At 33.6% G+C, this 18,484-nt stretch overlaps 1 protein-coding gene and 1 pseudogene across 1 annotated transcript; one reads left to right on the top strand and one right to left on the bottom strand.

The window, feature by feature from the left end:
- Positions 1–2,888: 2,888 nt before the first annotated feature.
- Positions 2,889–3,006, bottom strand: LOC123656796 (annotated as a pseudogene).
- Positions 3,007–3,409: 403 nt separating this feature from the next.
- Positions 3,410–18,230, top strand: LOC123656703 (CUE domain-containing protein 1). Its single transcript, XM_045592364.1, has 3 exons — positions 3,410–4,033; positions 15,893–16,188; positions 17,515–18,230. The coding sequence occupies exons 1-3, from the start codon at positions 3,747–3,749 to the stop codon at positions 17,679–17,681; spliced, it is 750 nt and encodes a 249-aa protein (XP_045448320.1). The 5' UTR covers positions 3,410–3,746; the 3' UTR covers positions 17,682–18,230.
- The last annotated feature ends 254 nt before the right edge of the window (positions 18,231–18,484 follow it).

Raw genomic sequence — 18,484 nt, 5'->3', positions numbered from 1 at the left:
TTTATGTTTGCATAAGTTTTCTTACCAATAATATATTTTATTTTATTATTTCTAATCTAATATATAATCTGCTCCTATAAATATTTGTTAAGTACAAATATTATTTATCAATTTTAACATTACTTTAATTTTGACTTTTCAATTCTATGTTATTTCTATATATTAAAATGTAGTGGTGCCATTTTGTTTTGTTTAAAATTTTTATTTTTCTACTCTAGATTTTTTTTATGCAATTGCTTTATATAAAAATGCCATTAAAATAATATTAACATTCCAAAATAAATATGTATTATTATGAGAAGATTAAATTGATTTCTTTAAATAAAAACAAAACATTAACATATTAAAATTAAAACATAATAATTGTAGTAACAACAGTTTCTAAATTATTCGTATCCTGTCGGAATACTGATAATAATGTGAATTTGGGAGTCAATTCTTGTAAATCTGTTGTACCGTCCGGTTTTGATTGAACTAAATTTAAATATTTTTATATATATTGCGTTTCATTCATATGATTATATCATTGATTTCTAATGTGTTATAAATGTTTTGATTTTATAATCTACAAATTTATATTTTTATTTAGTATGAAGGATTTAAGAAAACAAATACCTTTTTTTAAAAAAAATACTTTATTTATTAATCGATTATTTGAAATGAATGAATAAAGATTTTACCAAGTTTTCTTGAAGAAAAAGATAAAAAAAATGGCACTTTATAAAACCTAAATAATATAATCTGTAGTCTGTAGTTACCTAAAGACATGTGGGTTAAGATTAAAAAAAAAAATTAAAAAATGTTCAGTCGAAATGCATGTTTGTAATCAAAAATTGTTAAGCATTTCTTATGATTTCAAAACGGCCTATGTGTAAAAAAAAATTCAGAAGCTTATCTAAAATAAAACAGATGATTAATGTACTTACTTGTTTTGTAGGAAACACATAAAAAATTACATTAGTATATAAGAAATTACGAACATATTTATGAAAATTTTATTTTTCGATTACACGTGTGCCAGTAAGCATTTTATAAGTTATTTTATGCTGTCATATCTTATGTATATTTAAAATAAATTTTAAATAAAAATCGTGTTGTTAGGATAGCATACTGTGCTGAGTTCATATGTAACCATATATTAATCACTTAATTGGCGACGAATGTACGATATAATTTATTTTTAAAAATAAAACATAGACTGTGTGTGTGTGTAGTTTTATTTTTTCGTCGTTCCAATTATATATTTTTTTATTTCAATTAAGCTTGTCCTATTGGTAAAATATTATTTGTACTCTTCCGTTAAGTTAGTTTCCGTTATATTGATGTGATTATAAAAAATATTCGATATAATCGTTCAATAGTATTGAAAGATTGTAAAAATAAAGATACATACATCAGTGACGTAGCGAGTTTAACTCGCGCCCGAGGCACAATACCGTTTTAGCGCCCCCTCCCCATTCGAACTCCATCCTCATTAAAAAATAAATTTTTTTGCGGACCGTTTGGCGCCCTTTGTGAGTAGCCGCCCGGGGCATGATGCCCTTGGCTCCCCTCGCTACTCCACTGACATACATCGTAAATATTCCTGCTAAACGCAATCATCATAAAAATTAATTCATATGATTAATCTACTGCCACTCATTTTCCATTGTTTACTTAATAATGTAAAATATAAACTGAAAGGAGGCATATTCGTTTGCTCAATTACTGTACCAAGATGGCCTTGATCTGTACGCTTATGACGTGACATCAATCTGACTAATGTGTATGATTTTATGAAGTTTTTGGCTCAGAGCGCTGAAAACTAGTCCAAAGTAAACTAGATATACATGTATAGGAAAAATCATAATTGACAAGTGCCATATTGCCCCTGACAACTGGGACACGAGCCAGTAGCAAAGACATTAAAGCGGAACATCCCTTCTCTTTTATTTTACGTAAACGTTTACATTTTGTATATAGAAACAGGCCAATGCCCAGGAGGGGGATGTTATAAGCTGAATCAATCTTATTTCCTTCTTATCTACTCGACTAAAAGGACTTACCAACTTTTCAGATTAAGTTGAAAATTTGTCTACCGTTACTTCGGTAACATTTCCAAGATGAGCTAATGCTACAGTCGCAGATTATCTGAGAAATGGTTATATTCCTCAATAAAGTGCTTGGACCACAAAGATTGATATTAATCAAGTACATACTTATTCCAAATTATTATGCTACATATATATACTCACATACCGGTCCACCGACATGACGACGCACATCATGGAGATATTACGAAATACTTAATAAAATTCATTTAGCATTATCATTAAAATCAATACACCCCCGGTTCCTCATCGGTTTATTTTTTAACCCCTGATAAAAAGTGGGTCATACTCCCAAAAGAATGAAAAGGTTTTTTTGTATTCTTATTTAGATAATGTAATTTGTATGCAAATTAAATAAAAAAACTAGACTACTTTTATTTATTTTTCTAAAGTAATAATCCTTAGTAAAACAATTTAATTTTACCTATGGTATCTACGTTCTACACGATGAAGGTATGTGAGAGACTTCTACCGGATTGTTTTGACTACAGTAGTCAACTATGCAGTCATAATATATAGTAGGTACCACTTTGGTTCCATGATTTAAGTCTGCTTATGTACTTATTAATCAAGGTTTTCAAACGCTTTCCATGCGTTTATGCTGTAAAATTCTTTTTCGATGATTGTAGTGTCTAGTAAAAGACCGTAAAATATAAATCCTTTGTTAAATAAAATTGCGTGCGTACAAAGTATACATGTCAGAAGTGAAACTTCTTTGGCAAACTAATTTTAAAAAATGCGTGCGTACAAAGTACACATGCCAGAAGTAAAACTTCTTTAGCAAACTAATTGAAAAAAAATAAAGTCACGCCGTGTTCCCAGGCGGTCACCCATCCAAGTGCTAACCGTGCCCGACGTTGTTTAACTTCGGTGATCGGACGAGAACCGGTGTATTCAACGCGGTATGGACGTTTAAAATTCGTGACTCGTGACGTTATTGTTAAAATATATATATAATACCAATCATATTCAAGTAGTTTTTGTTTGTAAATTATTTTAAAATTTCAAAAAATTAATTAAAATCGTTGGTGTCGTTTAGCAATCATTCAAATATTAAAATGGTTGAATTTAACAGATTACAACAGTCATAAAATAAAATATGAAAGCACGTAGTAAAATTGTACTACTGCATACTTCATATTGTACAAAAGCATTGAACAAAGATTTCAACTATTCAACGTATTTTGGTAGTATTTATCAATGTCTTACAACATTAAAAGGTCAAAGTGACGAACGCAATTTACAAACAATGCATCGGGCATGCGCGACCGACGTATGAGGGACTAACTAGCATTGCGCTCCGTCGCCGTATCACGCGTTCTCTATTTATATCGACGACTTCACCTCCCCGCGGCTCTCTGCACTCACGCAAGCGCAATGCGCACCTGAAACGCAGAAAGTAAAAATTGCACATCATGAATTTGCTCGGCGTAGGGCGCCGCGATATTGGACAGTCGTTACAAATCGCAAATTAGTTGTGCGAGGACGAAATCGTCGCCGCAGTGTCCATTGCGTCGCGAGAATGGCTGATGCCTGCACGGCACCGGTGCTCTCCGATACTGCAGTAGTCGTACGTCACATAACAGCTGAAGCGCCGGCTAAAGCCGAACGTTCGTGACGTCTCTCGTGAATAGCGAGCCGCAGGGGACCGACACCATGGCGTCCACTATGCAGCTCGAGTTCACACAGGCTATGACCGACTTTAAAACAATGTTCCCTGATATGGATGACGACGTAATTGAAGCGGTACTCCGAGCTAACCAGGGTGCAGTGGATGCAACCATTGATCAGCTTTTAGCGATGAGTACAGACAATCAAAACGAAAAACTTCGTTTGGAGATGGAAAGAGTTGAAAGTAGCTCGCCATCAAGACGCAAAGACTTAATTAAGCGGATATCTCGTGGTACAGAAAATGGTGACGATAATGATACTACAGCGCTTGTGTAAGTTTATGATTAACATTAAAAAGTATAATGTGTTTGCTAGCTAGAATTTAGACATATCGTTGTATTGAAGTAATAATTCTTTAAATAATTGTGTTTGCTCGCAAACGAAAAAAAACCGACTTCAATTACATCTACGAGTAACACAACGTAGATCGACGAAAAATTAGTCAAGTAATTACGCGTTATCAAAGATTACTCAAAAAGTAGTTATCAGATCTCGATAAAATTTAAATGTGACCACATGATAAACATCAGCTTTCGATAAAACTACAAATTATCAAAATCCCAGTAAAAAGTTATTGCGGATTTTCCCTCGATTTCTCTGGGACCCCATCATCAGATCCTGGTTTCCTTATCATGGTACTAAACTAGGGATATCTCCTTTCCAACAAAAAAAGAATTATCAAAATCGGTACATCCAGTAGAAATATAAGCGGTATAATACAACGTAGGTCGACGAAAAGAGTAAGGTAAGGTAGAGGTAACTCGAAAAGTAATTGTTAGATCTCAAATAAATTTAAATGGGACCAAATGACACACACCACCTTTTGATTAAAAATTTTTTTGTCGAAATCGGTCCACCCAGACTGTATATATACTGTATGTATAAATACAGTCGAATTGAGAACCTCCTCCTTTTTTGGAAGTCGGTTAAAAATGTAAAAATATAATCCCTCTTCAAAATAAATTACGTAGGAAAACAGCTCTGAAACTCTCTGAAAGTGATTTATATTGATATGCAGGATACATTGTAAAGGTCTTCTCGTGATGTCAAACTTTTAACTTTAATTAAACCCACAAAAATGGCTGATAGTATCTACGGGTAGACGTCAGTAATTCTGTAAATATATCATAGTGGAACTGGAATTAAAAAAACAATTTATCTACAACGATATTATAAGATCCTTTATATACATAACATTGCTTTGAAATACTGCTCCTATTTATTTGTATGTACTACCTTGATCCAATAACATACTGTTAATTATCATAATGTTGTTATATTTGCCACATTTAGCTTCTCGTTATATTAACTTTTACTACTTATATATAATTTATGTAGGTACTCTTAACTGATATATTTATCAAATTATTTTGTTTTTCTAGAAATTTTTCATTATATAACTTTTTTAACAGATAAACTACGCCGTCGATAAAATAGAAAATAACATGCATTCTCATTTATATACACGAACGAGAGAATATAGATTCGCATGATCATCGTGAGTTTGGCGTACCTACAACAGCTATAACAGCTATCAAAACGTATAATTTACAGTAATTTCCGCTGAACCCGACTTCAAATAATTTGGAGTTAAAATAGTTAATTAAACTTTTTTTTTAACAAAGTAAGCAAAATATCCTTGTCTAATCAAATTTATTTTTATACTCATGTTTCTGTATTTGTGGATATTGTTAGTTCTTGGTACATCTACCTATACCTATAAATAATCATAGGGGAACACCGGGCAAGATGGGGTAGTTAAGGTTTAAAGCTCCAGAAATCGTAGGGGTTCATGGTTTCATAATCATATTTATTCTTAATCAGGCTTATAGTTATCAATCTTACATATTAAATTTAAATCAGGAACACAGCACCATAGAATTGTTAATAATATAACAAAATGTAAAATATGACATATCACCCCATCATGCCCGATAGGTCGGGTAAGATGGGGTGGGCCTAATGGGCAAGATGGGGTATAGCCATTCTCTCGAGTATTCAGGAGTGCAGAACTCGCAAATGAATGTTGCTTCGGCATCATTATCATCCACTCCTGCGCAGCCATAATGTAACCATTTACCACAAGAAGAATAAGCAATCCAAAATTTCTTGGAGTCGAAATATAATCCTGTAGAATGTAGGCATGGAGTGTTTTCTGTTTCAACATCACTCTTTTCAGAAGACGACTGTTTAATACGTTTCTTTGAATTATATTTCTTTGTGGCTTTAGTCTTGAAATAGGTTTTGTTTCTCTTCCTTTTTCTGTTTTCGCTCCTTTTTTCTCTGTCTGATTTCCTTGTTTGCTTTTTTAACTTTTCTGTCACATTTTTTTAAAATAAATTCTTCTAACTTAACTCTTAACAACTTCTGTTTATAGGGTAAAGAGGTTATGATAGTAGTTTTACCGTGTTTTTTCGTAACTTTTAATGTCTTTTTGGTCACTGGAAGAGGCAATAGTTGCTTTGGGCTGGCTAATGCACTAAATTAGGCCAATAAGAAAATCTAGGGGAAGGACACAAATTTAAATATGTGTTAATTTCAGTTGTACTAGTTGTCACAACTGTTGAAGTAGCAGGATCTGTAACAACAACTGCAGTGCTCATTGCTGTTTTTGTAAGAGGTGCTGCCACAGTATCTACAGTTAAAAAAACCCGATTTCTATGTCTAGTAAATAATCCATCAAGCTCATCCTCTTCTTCTTTTTGCGAAAATACTGGTACTCAAAGGTACCTTTACATTCTTTTTTAGCCTTTTTTACCTTTCATTCCAATGTAGTTTGTGGGACTAAGAAAATTTTTTCAGCCAACATATATCCCATTTCTCGCTTCAAAACAACTTCTATCGCCTTATTCAGTGCTTCCCTTGACCGTTTTCCTCTTCCTGAGTTTCTTTTATAAACATATATGACTTTTTTTAAATATAAACCATCCTAAAACAATATATAAAAAAAATATAAATACTCAAAATCGTGTCAGGCAATATGGGGTATCAGATACCCCATCTTGCCCGTTGATTCGTTTCAAAATTAATATTCAAACAAAAAAAAATTGAATAATGTTTCATAACAAAACAAGTTATTACCTGTTACTGCAATGTACTGTAGATAGGGTTAACCGAGGTGCCGCTTAAAATTCACCAAATACAAGTTTCATGCACTACGAAACGTACATATAAGAAATTTTAATACGAACAAACGAAATCTACTTTTCGACGATAACTAAAACAAATGAATAGCCGCCATGTTAGTACTCGTGTGACTAAGAGCTGTCGTGGCGGCCAGTAGCGAGATGGCAGAGCGAATGAGATTGATCAATTTAAATCACCTGAAAAGCCTGATGCCCCGTCTTGCCCACCACCCCGTCTTGCCCGGTGTTCCCCTACTTATAATCAAGCAAATTTTAAACTTTTACGTTTAATCTTTACTTTCTAACGTAAGCATGTTTTTATTAACACGTACGAAAAACGCAATGTCTTTATTAAATAAAGTCCAAAGTTTTAATTTTATTTTGATCACGATTCAGCCTGTAACGTACCCTACTCTTTCTCCATATAGGAGAACGATTGGAGCTTAATCCACCACGCTGCTCCTTTTTATTTCCTATTATGAGTAACGATTGCTATCAGGTGTCTATACACACATGAACACGTTAAGCTGTCCAAGACCGACAGCTTAACGTGTTCTCCGAGGCACGGTGGGGAGACCAACAAGGATATACAACAAAACCGGGAAGAAATATTTGTCCACATATAGCCAGCCCGAGCGGGAATCGAACTTTTGACAGGGTGGACCGATTTCGACAATTTTTCTTTTAATCAAAAGGCGGTGTGTGTCATTTGGTCCCACTTAAATTTATTTGAGATCTAATAACAATTTTTCGAGTTATATCTAATAATGCGTTTTTACGTCACTATTTTTTCGCCGACCTACGTTGTATTATTTGTTGTATTTTGATGGTTTTTAATTTAATCGAAAGCCGATGTTTATCATATGGTCACATTTAAATTTCATCAAGATTTGATTACAACTTTTTGAGTAATCTTTGCTAATGCGTATTTACTTGACTATATTTTCGTCTACATACGTTGTATTACTTGTCGATGTAATCGAGTCGATTATTTTTCGTTTGCGAGCAAATAAAATTATTATGTTGTTTAGAATTTATTTACTTTCGTGTCTAATATTTGAAAAAACGTTAAAGGTTTAATGGTTAAAAGGTTAAATGTGCTGTGTGGCTACGGCACTAAAGAATTTAGCCACCCCCTCTCTTCCCGTGGGTGTCGTAAGAGGCGACTAAGGGATCCACACAAGGTTCCACAACCACCTTGGAACTTAAGAAGCCGACTGATGGCGGGATAACCATCCAACTGCTGGCTTTGAAATACACAGGCCGAAGACGGGCAGCAGAGTCTTCGGTGCGACAAAGCCAGTACTGCGGTCACCAACCCGCCTGCCCAGCGTGGTGACTATGGGCAAAACACATGAGTTCACGTTATTTTTGGCGTAAACTTGTAAAGGCATATGTCCAGCAGTGGATTGTATAGGCTGTAATGATGAAAGGTTTATTAAAGACAACCGCTTAAAATTTAAATCAAAGGCCACATTCAAAACATGTCTCATCATGTCAATATAATTTTTACGCTAATTTTTAATCAATAAATACTGAAATAATTGAAACCAATTGCCACAATGCTTTCACCATTTAAGAACTACGCTACTTAAAATTAACATAATATGATACACACAGACTACAGTAATGATACTTTACTAACGGTACCTGGGTAACCGAGCTGGTTAGCTCGGTATTTTTAATAAATCGTGTTATTTGAAAATCATATTTAAATACGAATTACATATTTATAAAATATGAATAATATTTTTTTACCAACACTAATAAAAAATATAAATATATATAAAAAATCAAAAATATAAAAATAATTAAAAATTATAATGATAAAATATGAATAATATTTTTCGATTTTACCGACATAATAGTAAAAAATATGAATTGGTTATTTAAATAAAAAAGAATGAGTGCAATTAGGAAAAAAAAGAAAAAAATAATTGAATGATACATGGGGATTTGTACCACGGTCTTCTCGATTGATCCCGACCGCCCAATTTCCAGCCGAGCTAATACAACTTTATTTACAGATGCGAAATTTACCTTCGTATTCTAACGATATTGTAACCATTTTTTCATTGTCTAAAAACAGGGATAAAATGACATTTTCTAAAAATGAATCCTAGCTAGATTAATTTATCTCCCCCGAAATTCCCTGCATAGTAAATTTCATAAAAATCGTTGGAGCCGTTTCCGAGATTCAGATTATATATATAAGAATTGCTCGTTTATTAGTATAAGATTCAAATGTCAATGTGGTTAAAACTACGAATGAAGTTTATTAGTAGATTATTAACCAAGGGGATAAAGCAGTGTCTTCTGTCGCGGGTGACGATTTAAATCGCGAGCGTAACGAAGGACTCAAGATTTACTCCCGAGCGTAGCGAGGGTGGTAAAAACGTAAATCACGAGCGAAGCGAGGGATTTAAGACGAGTCCTTAGTGTAGCGAGGGATTTAAGTTCACCCAAGACTAAGACAGCTATATCACCAGGGAAAATACTCTACTTTTCGTACCATTTGCAAAATAATTAAACAATAATAATTTCAGATAATCATTTATTAAAAATAATGACAATTAAAAGTAAAACTTAACATTCGAAACATTGGTCCAATTATTGATAGAGAGAGTTACATTTTTGCTTGGTACATTTATTGTTGATGAGTTGATTTAATCAACATATTATATTTCAATTCTCATACGGCCTCGTCGGTTTTCGTAATTTTATTTAATAATCATAACTGCATAATAAATATGTATTCCTTTTTCAAAAAGATGTATAATGCTTTATATACAAACTCAATGGCGTAAACACAGATGTAGTTCAGTATAAATTTCGGTAAGTATTCCAAATTTAAATCAGATTCTCCATACCATTCATCCTCTAGGGGGACCTAGAGGATGAATGAAATTCAGTACAATTTTCTTTCCCTGTTTTTAACAGATTAAAAATGACAATTGTTATGTTCGCTTTTTGTGGCATAGAATGTCACTTTTTGAGCAAGTGGTACGAAAAATATAATAAAATACTTATTTTATTTTACTGTATTTTATTTACTATGAGTATATATTACTAAGTTCTGTGTTTGTGTTCGAATATTTGTATGTTTGTGTGTATGTATGTGTGTGTGTGTGTGTGTGCGCGCGCACGCGTGTGTGTGTGTGTGTGTGTGTGTATGTGTGTGTGTGTGTGTGTGTATATGTGTGTGTTTGCGTGTGTGTGTACGTGTTCGTATGCGTGTGCATGTGCGTGTGCGTGTGCGTGTGCGTGTGCGTGAGCGTGTGCGTGTGCGTGTGCGTCTTGGTGTGCGTGTGCGTCTTGGTGTGCGTGTGCGGGTGCGTGTGCGTGTGCGTGTGCGCGCGCGCGTGTGTGCGGGTGTGTCTGTGTGTGTGTGTATATTTATATATGTCTGTAGTGTATTTATATATAGATATATATGTTTACTACCTTATTGTTACCGCCTACAATATTTTCTGTTTGGCCTAAAGGTTGACTGGGAGAGAATGCCACTAGGCATTAAGTCCGCCTTTTGTTACAACTGTTTATATTGTTGGACAATAAAGTATATAAATAGATAAAATAAATAAAATAATATCTACGTTATGGCATGGTATGCACTTTTGGCACTTCATTTTCCAGTGTGAAAATCTATCCACAAACGAATATCTACTGTTTAATTCTCTATGAGGTCAAATATATAATGTTTTAGCGACCCGTCCCAGCTTCGCATGGAAGCAATACTTATACTAAATATAAAATAAATATATATTAGCATAAAAAAAAGGTGTTTAATTACGACATCACAATAGAAACCTTTAAAACTATCACTGTTCCTCTACTATATTATGCATGTATTACCTATACATATAAACTTTCCTCTGAAATCACTCTATTTAAAAAGAAATCGCATCAAAATCCGTTGCGTAGTATTAAAGATCTTAACATACACACACACAGTGGGAAGCGACTTTGTTTTATATGTATATGTTGCAGTCAGAACTCTTAACCAGTTAAAAGTACTATTGACTAGCGAAATCAGTCAAAAGTACTTTTGACTGGACAAGTTGGTCAAAAGTGGTTTTGACTGAAAATTATTGGTTATTAGTACTTTTGACTGCAAATTCGCGGTTAAAAATACTTTTGACTGACGCTCTCCGTCAAAAGTAGTTTTAAATGCAAAAAAGCGTCAGTCAAAAGCACTATTAACTCGTTAGATGTGAATAAATTTAGTAAATGATCCTGATAAACCATAATAAATTTATGCCCGCGATCTTCTTGCGACTGCATGTCAATCAGATCGACTTGGCAGCGCCTGTTCATTTCAGTGTGCAGGATCGGTTTCTAAACCTGACCCATCCTTTTCTTGTTTTTCTTCCTTTAGCATACTTCGCACATTGATAAATATATATTAATCATTTCTTTTGTAACATTAGCGTACTTTTTTGCCGTTTCATTCTTAAGTCTATCGCGACCACCATGCCCTATAGAAATATGAGCAGCATCAATAATGTCGTAGATTTCCTCAGCCGGCAAAAATATTTGACAGGTTCTGTGTTTGTAACTAATTTTTTTATACCACAAACTTCAATGTGTTAAAGCGTTGTAGTCTACTGTACTGTAATGGTGTTTCCTTTTCATTAAATTTCGCGTCTTCCACATCCATTGCAAACTTTTCAAATTTTTCTTTTGTTATCACATTAAAATGACTATCTTTCATATCTTCCATCGCTAAAATTCTTTGCAAAAAGCCTTCTTTCTTTTCGTAGTCACTCATTTTTGTTCTAATATCAGCACGTTCTCCACTAATAATGAGTAATATAAAAGTTTATATGTGCGTTTGTCGTTATTTTTATTGACCACCTTAACTTTTTAAGAGTTTTAACTGATACAACCAATCAAAACCACTTTTGACGAAATAATTTAGTCAAAAGTACTTTTAACCAGCTCCATTGGGCAAAAGTACTTTTAACTGTTATTTTAGTCAAAAGTATTATTGACTAAAGCAAACGGTCAAAAGTACTTCTGACTGATTTTGCTAGTCAATAGTGCTTTTGACTGGTTAAGAGTTTTGACTGCAACATATATATCACTATGTAGTGATAAATATTGTGCAATAAAATATTAATAAATAAATTAAGCAAAAATGTAATATAATAGATGATTTCAAATGTTCGAGTCAAGCTTTTGAAATTAAAATTCTCTGCTTCAATCTACATTCTACACTTATAATCTAACTACTTTACTTACCTAAGATATTTTTAAAACAAATCTATGCTTATCGAACAAACCGTAGTACTAATCGCAATTTAAAAGGTGATACATACCTATTTAACAAATATGAACGGATAGCGGAGTTTTACTGATAAGGCTTCGTTGGCACTATTAGGGTGCAGTGATCTTAAATACATTTTAACAAGATTGAAAATATATATTTCAATACAATACATTATTATAGGTTATTGTTGAAAAAACTTTGTAATTTAGATTCTTAGTAGACGCGTGTGTGTTCTTAGTAAAGTACCTATTTACTCGTTGTATGTACGTAAACATTTTAAATTATTATAATGAAACAACTTATTCGGATTTTACCGCGATGCCCGACGTTTCGGATACTTTACAGTAACCATGGTTATGGGAGGACTTCTCCCGTGACCATGAACGTGCTAAGCGAAAATGCGGTTTCATTATAATGAGTGAAATTCGCATAATTATTAGAAAACAATATTGTAAATTCAGCCTTGTTTAGAGATTTTAAATTCGAGAAATCTCATGATCGAAAGGTATCATATCGAAATTTGTAGGTGAAAGAAAAAATGTGGAACTCGTAAAAAAATCTGTCGCGTATACAGATTGAACTGTTTAAAGTTGTTAAAAGCCTTTAAAGAATTAGTTGTAGAAAATATATGTAATTATAGTTCAACTCCTTCAGTACTACCTACCTACTTTTGAAGTTATTACTTAATTAAATAGGTACTTAAGGATATGATATTTATTATTAAAGATGCATTCCTACAAATTTTTAAATAATGTTCGTTCCATATAAACATTTTGAACTTAAAAAAAGGCAATTCTAAATTAGGTATTTCAAACGTGCTGTTTCCTGGCTCAGACGAAATGGGTGGGCAATACCTTTTTTATTTCAGATGGTGGCGGTTCGGTGAGCCAGAACTATAGGATATTTCAAAATAGTCTTTCTATGATTTTAATAACAACTATTTCGAGTGTAACATACAAGCAATATCGGAAAATATTTGAAACGAGACCCGAAGATGAAGCAGCAGAGCTTTTAAAAGTAAATCCTTACTGTGACGATTTTATGGCTAAGATTATTATTTCTGTTTGGTGTATATATGTAAATACCACCCCACTATTAAGGAGTTCTAGCCATTATCTTCAAAATTTAATCAAATCACCACTATTAACCGACTTCAAAAAAGAAGGAGGCTACTGAATTCGACCGTGTATATGTATATTTATGTATGTTTGGGGATAACCATCGTTTATGAACTGATTTTGATAATTATTTTTTTGTTGGAAAGGAGATATCCTAAGTTTGGTACCATAATAAGGAAACCAGGATCTGATGATGGGATCCCAGAGAAATGGAGGGAAACCCTAAAAAATCCGCATACTTATTTTTTTTTCATTTAGTCGAAAGCCGATGTTATCACGTGGTCACATTTAAATTTCATCGAGATCTGATTACAACTTTTGGTTTAATCTTTGATAATGCGTATTTACTTGACTATTTTTTCGTCGACGATGACGATGTAGGTATTACTTGTCGATGTAATTAAAGTCGGGTTTTTTTCGTTTGCTGGCAAACACAAAAAATATTTGAATATTAGTTTTTTTTGGTCCATATGCATAAGGTTATTAAATTCTATATTTAATTCTATCTTATTCTATGTACTATCTTAGTCTATCTTATTGTATGTACTAAAGAATATATAGCCACCCCCTCTCTTCCCGTGGGTGTCGTAAGAGGCGACTAAGGGATAACACAGTTCTGCTATCACCTTGGAACTTAAGAAGCCGAGCGGTGGCGGGATAACCATCCAGCAGCGTCTTCGTTGCGACAAAGCCAGCCCTGCGGTCACCAACCCGCTTGCCCAGAGTGGTGACTATGGGCAAGACACATGAGTTCACGTTGTTTTTGGCGTAAACTTGTGGAGGCCTATGTCCAGCAGTGGACTGTATAGGCTGTAATGATGAATTCTGTCTATTCTATGTTAAATATAATATTTTACAAATGTCATTGCGAGCAATAGACGAAATAACGTAGGTATTTTATTGTGTCGTAGTTTTTTATTTTTATTTTTATTTAAGTGATATATCCATAGGCTTATAATGCCCGTGCTTTTGTTATTCCACTGTTTTTTTTTTTTTTGTTTAAACATGCATCTATAATTTACTGCAACTTTAGAATCTTAGAAACCTTAGACTAGTTATAGTCTTAAAATTTCTAAAAGTCGACGCGAGTCCACTGATCAAGACTATTCTACATATTGTTTTTTTTTTTAATATAGTTATTATTTTTATTATATTTACACTTATTTGCTAACTACAATATATTTACACTTATTTTCTAGCTACAATATATGTACACTTATTTGCTACTTACAATGTACACTTAACCTATGTTATTGTTAGTAGTTAGGTACTTTTTTTATGTGCTTAGAAATGTTTTTATCCATTTTACTTTCTTTTTTAATTTTTTTTTATTAATATATTATATGACTAATCCTATCTTATTAAGTACATATATAAAGCCTTATCATTACAATAACACTATCCTATACCTATTCTATTACATTTAATTTTATTATTATTTATATTAGATATATTACACTTTGATCTACGCACAATTTATACTTACAATACAATGATGTCTTCACACCACTACATTTTCCAACATTTTGAGCACATTCTCAATGACGGCAACATCTCTATGGTGAATGGCCATCTTGAGACTGTGCTCAAGGATTTTCTTGTCGGTGTAATAGGCACAGGTGTTAGTGTGTCTAGTCACCGCGACTGCAGCGTGCGAAACGCTGTCGTGGATCTTGAGCCTCCTTGTATTTGTCTGGAAGACGATGACGTCCTCATAGGTCTGGCCCTGCGCCTCATGAATGGTTAAGACGCGCGATCCCTCACCGGACCCGTATCCCTGGTCAGTCAGCAATCTCTTCTCCTCTTGCGTAAATACCAGGTCCAAGGTTCGGTCCCTTCCTACAAGAATGCGCGCGCCTGTGAGACTCTCCACTCGCAAAGATCGGATCTTTGTGCTTGAGCTGTACACGGTCTTGTAAACCTCACTGATGGCAAAGGCGACGTCTTTGGGGTTACGATGCGTGCAACGTGCGACAACTCGCACGAAATAGTCGTTAAAAGGGTTGGTTTACAATACCGCATTTCGAACAGGTTATCCCTGTCAATGAACGGCAGTTGGTTTATGTCTCCGATGAGGACTACCTTCTCAGCTCCCGATAGTCGGGCGGCCAATACTATGGCTCCGCAATGGTTCATGAGGGCTTCGTCCACCGTTAGGCGGTTGATTTTTGAAACCTAGTAGTTTAGTGTGTCGTAGTTTTACATCGAAAGGTTATACATTAAAGCTATACATTTGAGTACATGATTTAGGTTATTACTTTTTCTTAAAGAATTATTGGTGCTTACTAATTTTAATAATTTAATAGTTATTTATTGTTATCTAATGTTTACGCGATATTTACTCATTATAATGAAACAACTTTTTGGGATTGTATCGTGGTTTATTAAGTTTTTTAGATACCCGACGTTTCGGATATTTTACACCAACCGGTCACGCGAGGACTAATTTAATAGTTATTGCTTTAAAAAATTTGACTTATTTTAGGACAAAAAATAATAACAGGGAAATTATATATAAGGAACCACTAAATTTGATGTTAGGGCTTAATTTGGTAGTATAGGTTTATGAAAAGTAAATACTCTTTAAATCTATTAATAAAATTTTATTATTTACAGGGATGTTGATAACGATACTGTACCACTATCTATAAAAAGAAAATGGATACCTCGAATGCTAGGTCCCTTGCCTCCTATGTTCCTCCGTATACCACCGACTACTGACGCAAGAATCGACCTTAGTTTAGACATGGATGACGATCGCATTGCAACATTTCTACAGAATGAAGAGTTTATGGCGGAGCTGCGGTGGAATCAAGAATTTATAGCTGCATTGGATAGTGAGCAAGGAAATAAAACGAAATGTCACGATGACGAAGCGGCATTTAAGGAAAGACTAAAAAATATGGGAAAACGTAAGTTCAAACAACACAAACAAACCTTTATAAAAATGTGATAAACCTTTAAAGTGATAACGTGCGACTTCAACTCTTCTTAGACATCAACAAAGTTACTGGGTTGTGAATTTGTAATTTATATCCACAGTACAATACATACACCTATATTTGTCAATATATTTTTATTAAGGATTATTCTGTGATCATTTATATAAATTTTGCTGTTATAATATCTTTGAGGAAAAAACAATATCATTAAGTACGTAAAAAGAAATTGGGATTTTACGAAAGCCGCGTCATTGTCTAATTTTGTGTCATTGTCTAATTTTTCCTTACGTATGTAGATAGGTACATATCCTATCCAAAAACTCATAGATATTTAATATTTATGTGGATAGGACCTAAGATTTTTTTTAATTCAAACATTTTTATTTTTTAACCGACTTCCAAAAAAGGAGGAGGTTCTCAATTCGACTGTTTTTTTTTATGTATGTTACATCAGAACTTTTGACCGGGTAGACCGATTTCGACAAATTTTGTTTTAATCGAAAGGTGGTGTGTGCCAATTGGTCCCATTTAAATTTATTTGAGATCTAACAACTACTTTTTGAGCTATATCAAATAATGCGTTTTTACTTGACGCTTTTTTCGTCGACCTACGTTGTATTATACCGCATAACTTTCTACTAGATGTACCGATTTTGCTAATTCTTTTTTTGTTGAAAAGAGGATATTCCTAGTTTGGATCATGATTAGGAAACCAGGATCTGATGATGGGATCCCAGAGAAATCGAGGGAAACTCTCGAAAATCCGCAATAACTTTTTACTGGGTATACCGATTTTGATAATTTTTGATTTAATCGAAAGCTGATGTTTATCATGTGGTCACATTTAAATTTTATCGAGATCTGATAACTACTTTTTGAGTAATCTTTGATAACGCGTAGTTACTTGACTATTTTTTCGTCGATCTATCTTGACTATTTTTTTCGTTTGCGAGCAAACACAATTATAATATAATAATACATACACAACTCAACAGTAAAAATTAAATTACAGTTTGTATAATTTATTACATATATATACATATTTCTGACTTAAAAATTAAATTTAAAAAATAATGTTTTGTTTAAATCAATGAGGATTATTGAATTTCAATTAATGCAACAGTTCTAATTGATTGAGGCGTCCCAAGCGAATGTAAAACAGCTCGGACTCTCCGCAATCCCCACAGTATTAGGTACCCTGTATAGACGTGTCCTTCGAACAAATGTGTAAAACAATTGCTTAGACTTGTATTATAGAGTACTTGTTATAAAATTGTTTAAATATATATGTTTTAGTGTCACGAAAGAAATTCGCGCAGCTCTCCAGGATGTTCTCCCGGGGTGGGTCGCGACGAAGCGGTAGTGCACGCGTGCCCTCGCGAGGTCCACCCGACAGTCTTCTGCTGCAAGAGGAACACAGCGACGACGACGACCGACCGCAGCAGCAGAATATAAAAATATAAAACGTGTCTCCGTTCCATACGATATCGTCACGATTGAGTGTCTGAAGAAAGACTATTAAGATGGGCCTTAATGTATTTATCGGAGTTGCACAAGGTTTCGCATAAGACTGGGATTGTTTAGATAAGGTTGCATTAGTTCGTTGTTATTGAAAACCTGTAGAGGGAAGGTTGTATATTGTTTAGATTACTTTGTTAAATCGAAACACTGAGGGTGTTTTCCTAAAAATTAAACGATATCCATAAATTATTGTAAATAATTGTTGTTCCAGCGAGTTCATTCTGGTAGTTGGTGGTCATTGCTTTGTTCTTCCGCAATCAAATTATTCCGCTATGCCTCCGCTAACATTTTTTTGTTACCTAACTCAGTGAGAAGGTACTAAAACCATTTTTTTCACTAGCCTCGATTTTATATTTTTATATTACTAATCACAATTATATCACCACGCGCGTATGCACTGTTACTGTATTAAATAGTTGTTATAAAACCTAGAACTTTTTTAGTTTAACCAGTTTTTTAAAAGCTACCTAATAAAAATACATGATAAATAACATTATATTTTATTTCCCCCGAATACCATATACCTAAGCGCGCAACCTCATTTTATACAAAAAATTTACGAGTCACTCTTTAAATTTCGACTGAACATTAATTACATTTGTGTAAAGATATAAGTGTTAGTTCTCTAGTAGTAGTTAGTTCTTTATACGTATAGTACATATTATTCTTATTCATGGTCAATAAATAATCAATCTATGTAGGCGAAAAAGAAAAACTGCTTTTCTAAGCACGTATTATCATGCTA

This window comes from Melitaea cinxia, chromosome 9 (assembly GCF_905220565.1).
Source record: "Melitaea cinxia chromosome 9, ilMelCinx1.1, whole genome shotgun sequence".
NCBI lineage: Eukaryota > Metazoa > Arthropoda > Insecta > Lepidoptera > Nymphalidae > Melitaea > Melitaea cinxia.
Note: the sequence above shows the minus strand (reverse complement) of the source record. Positions and strands in the feature narration are given on the sequence as shown.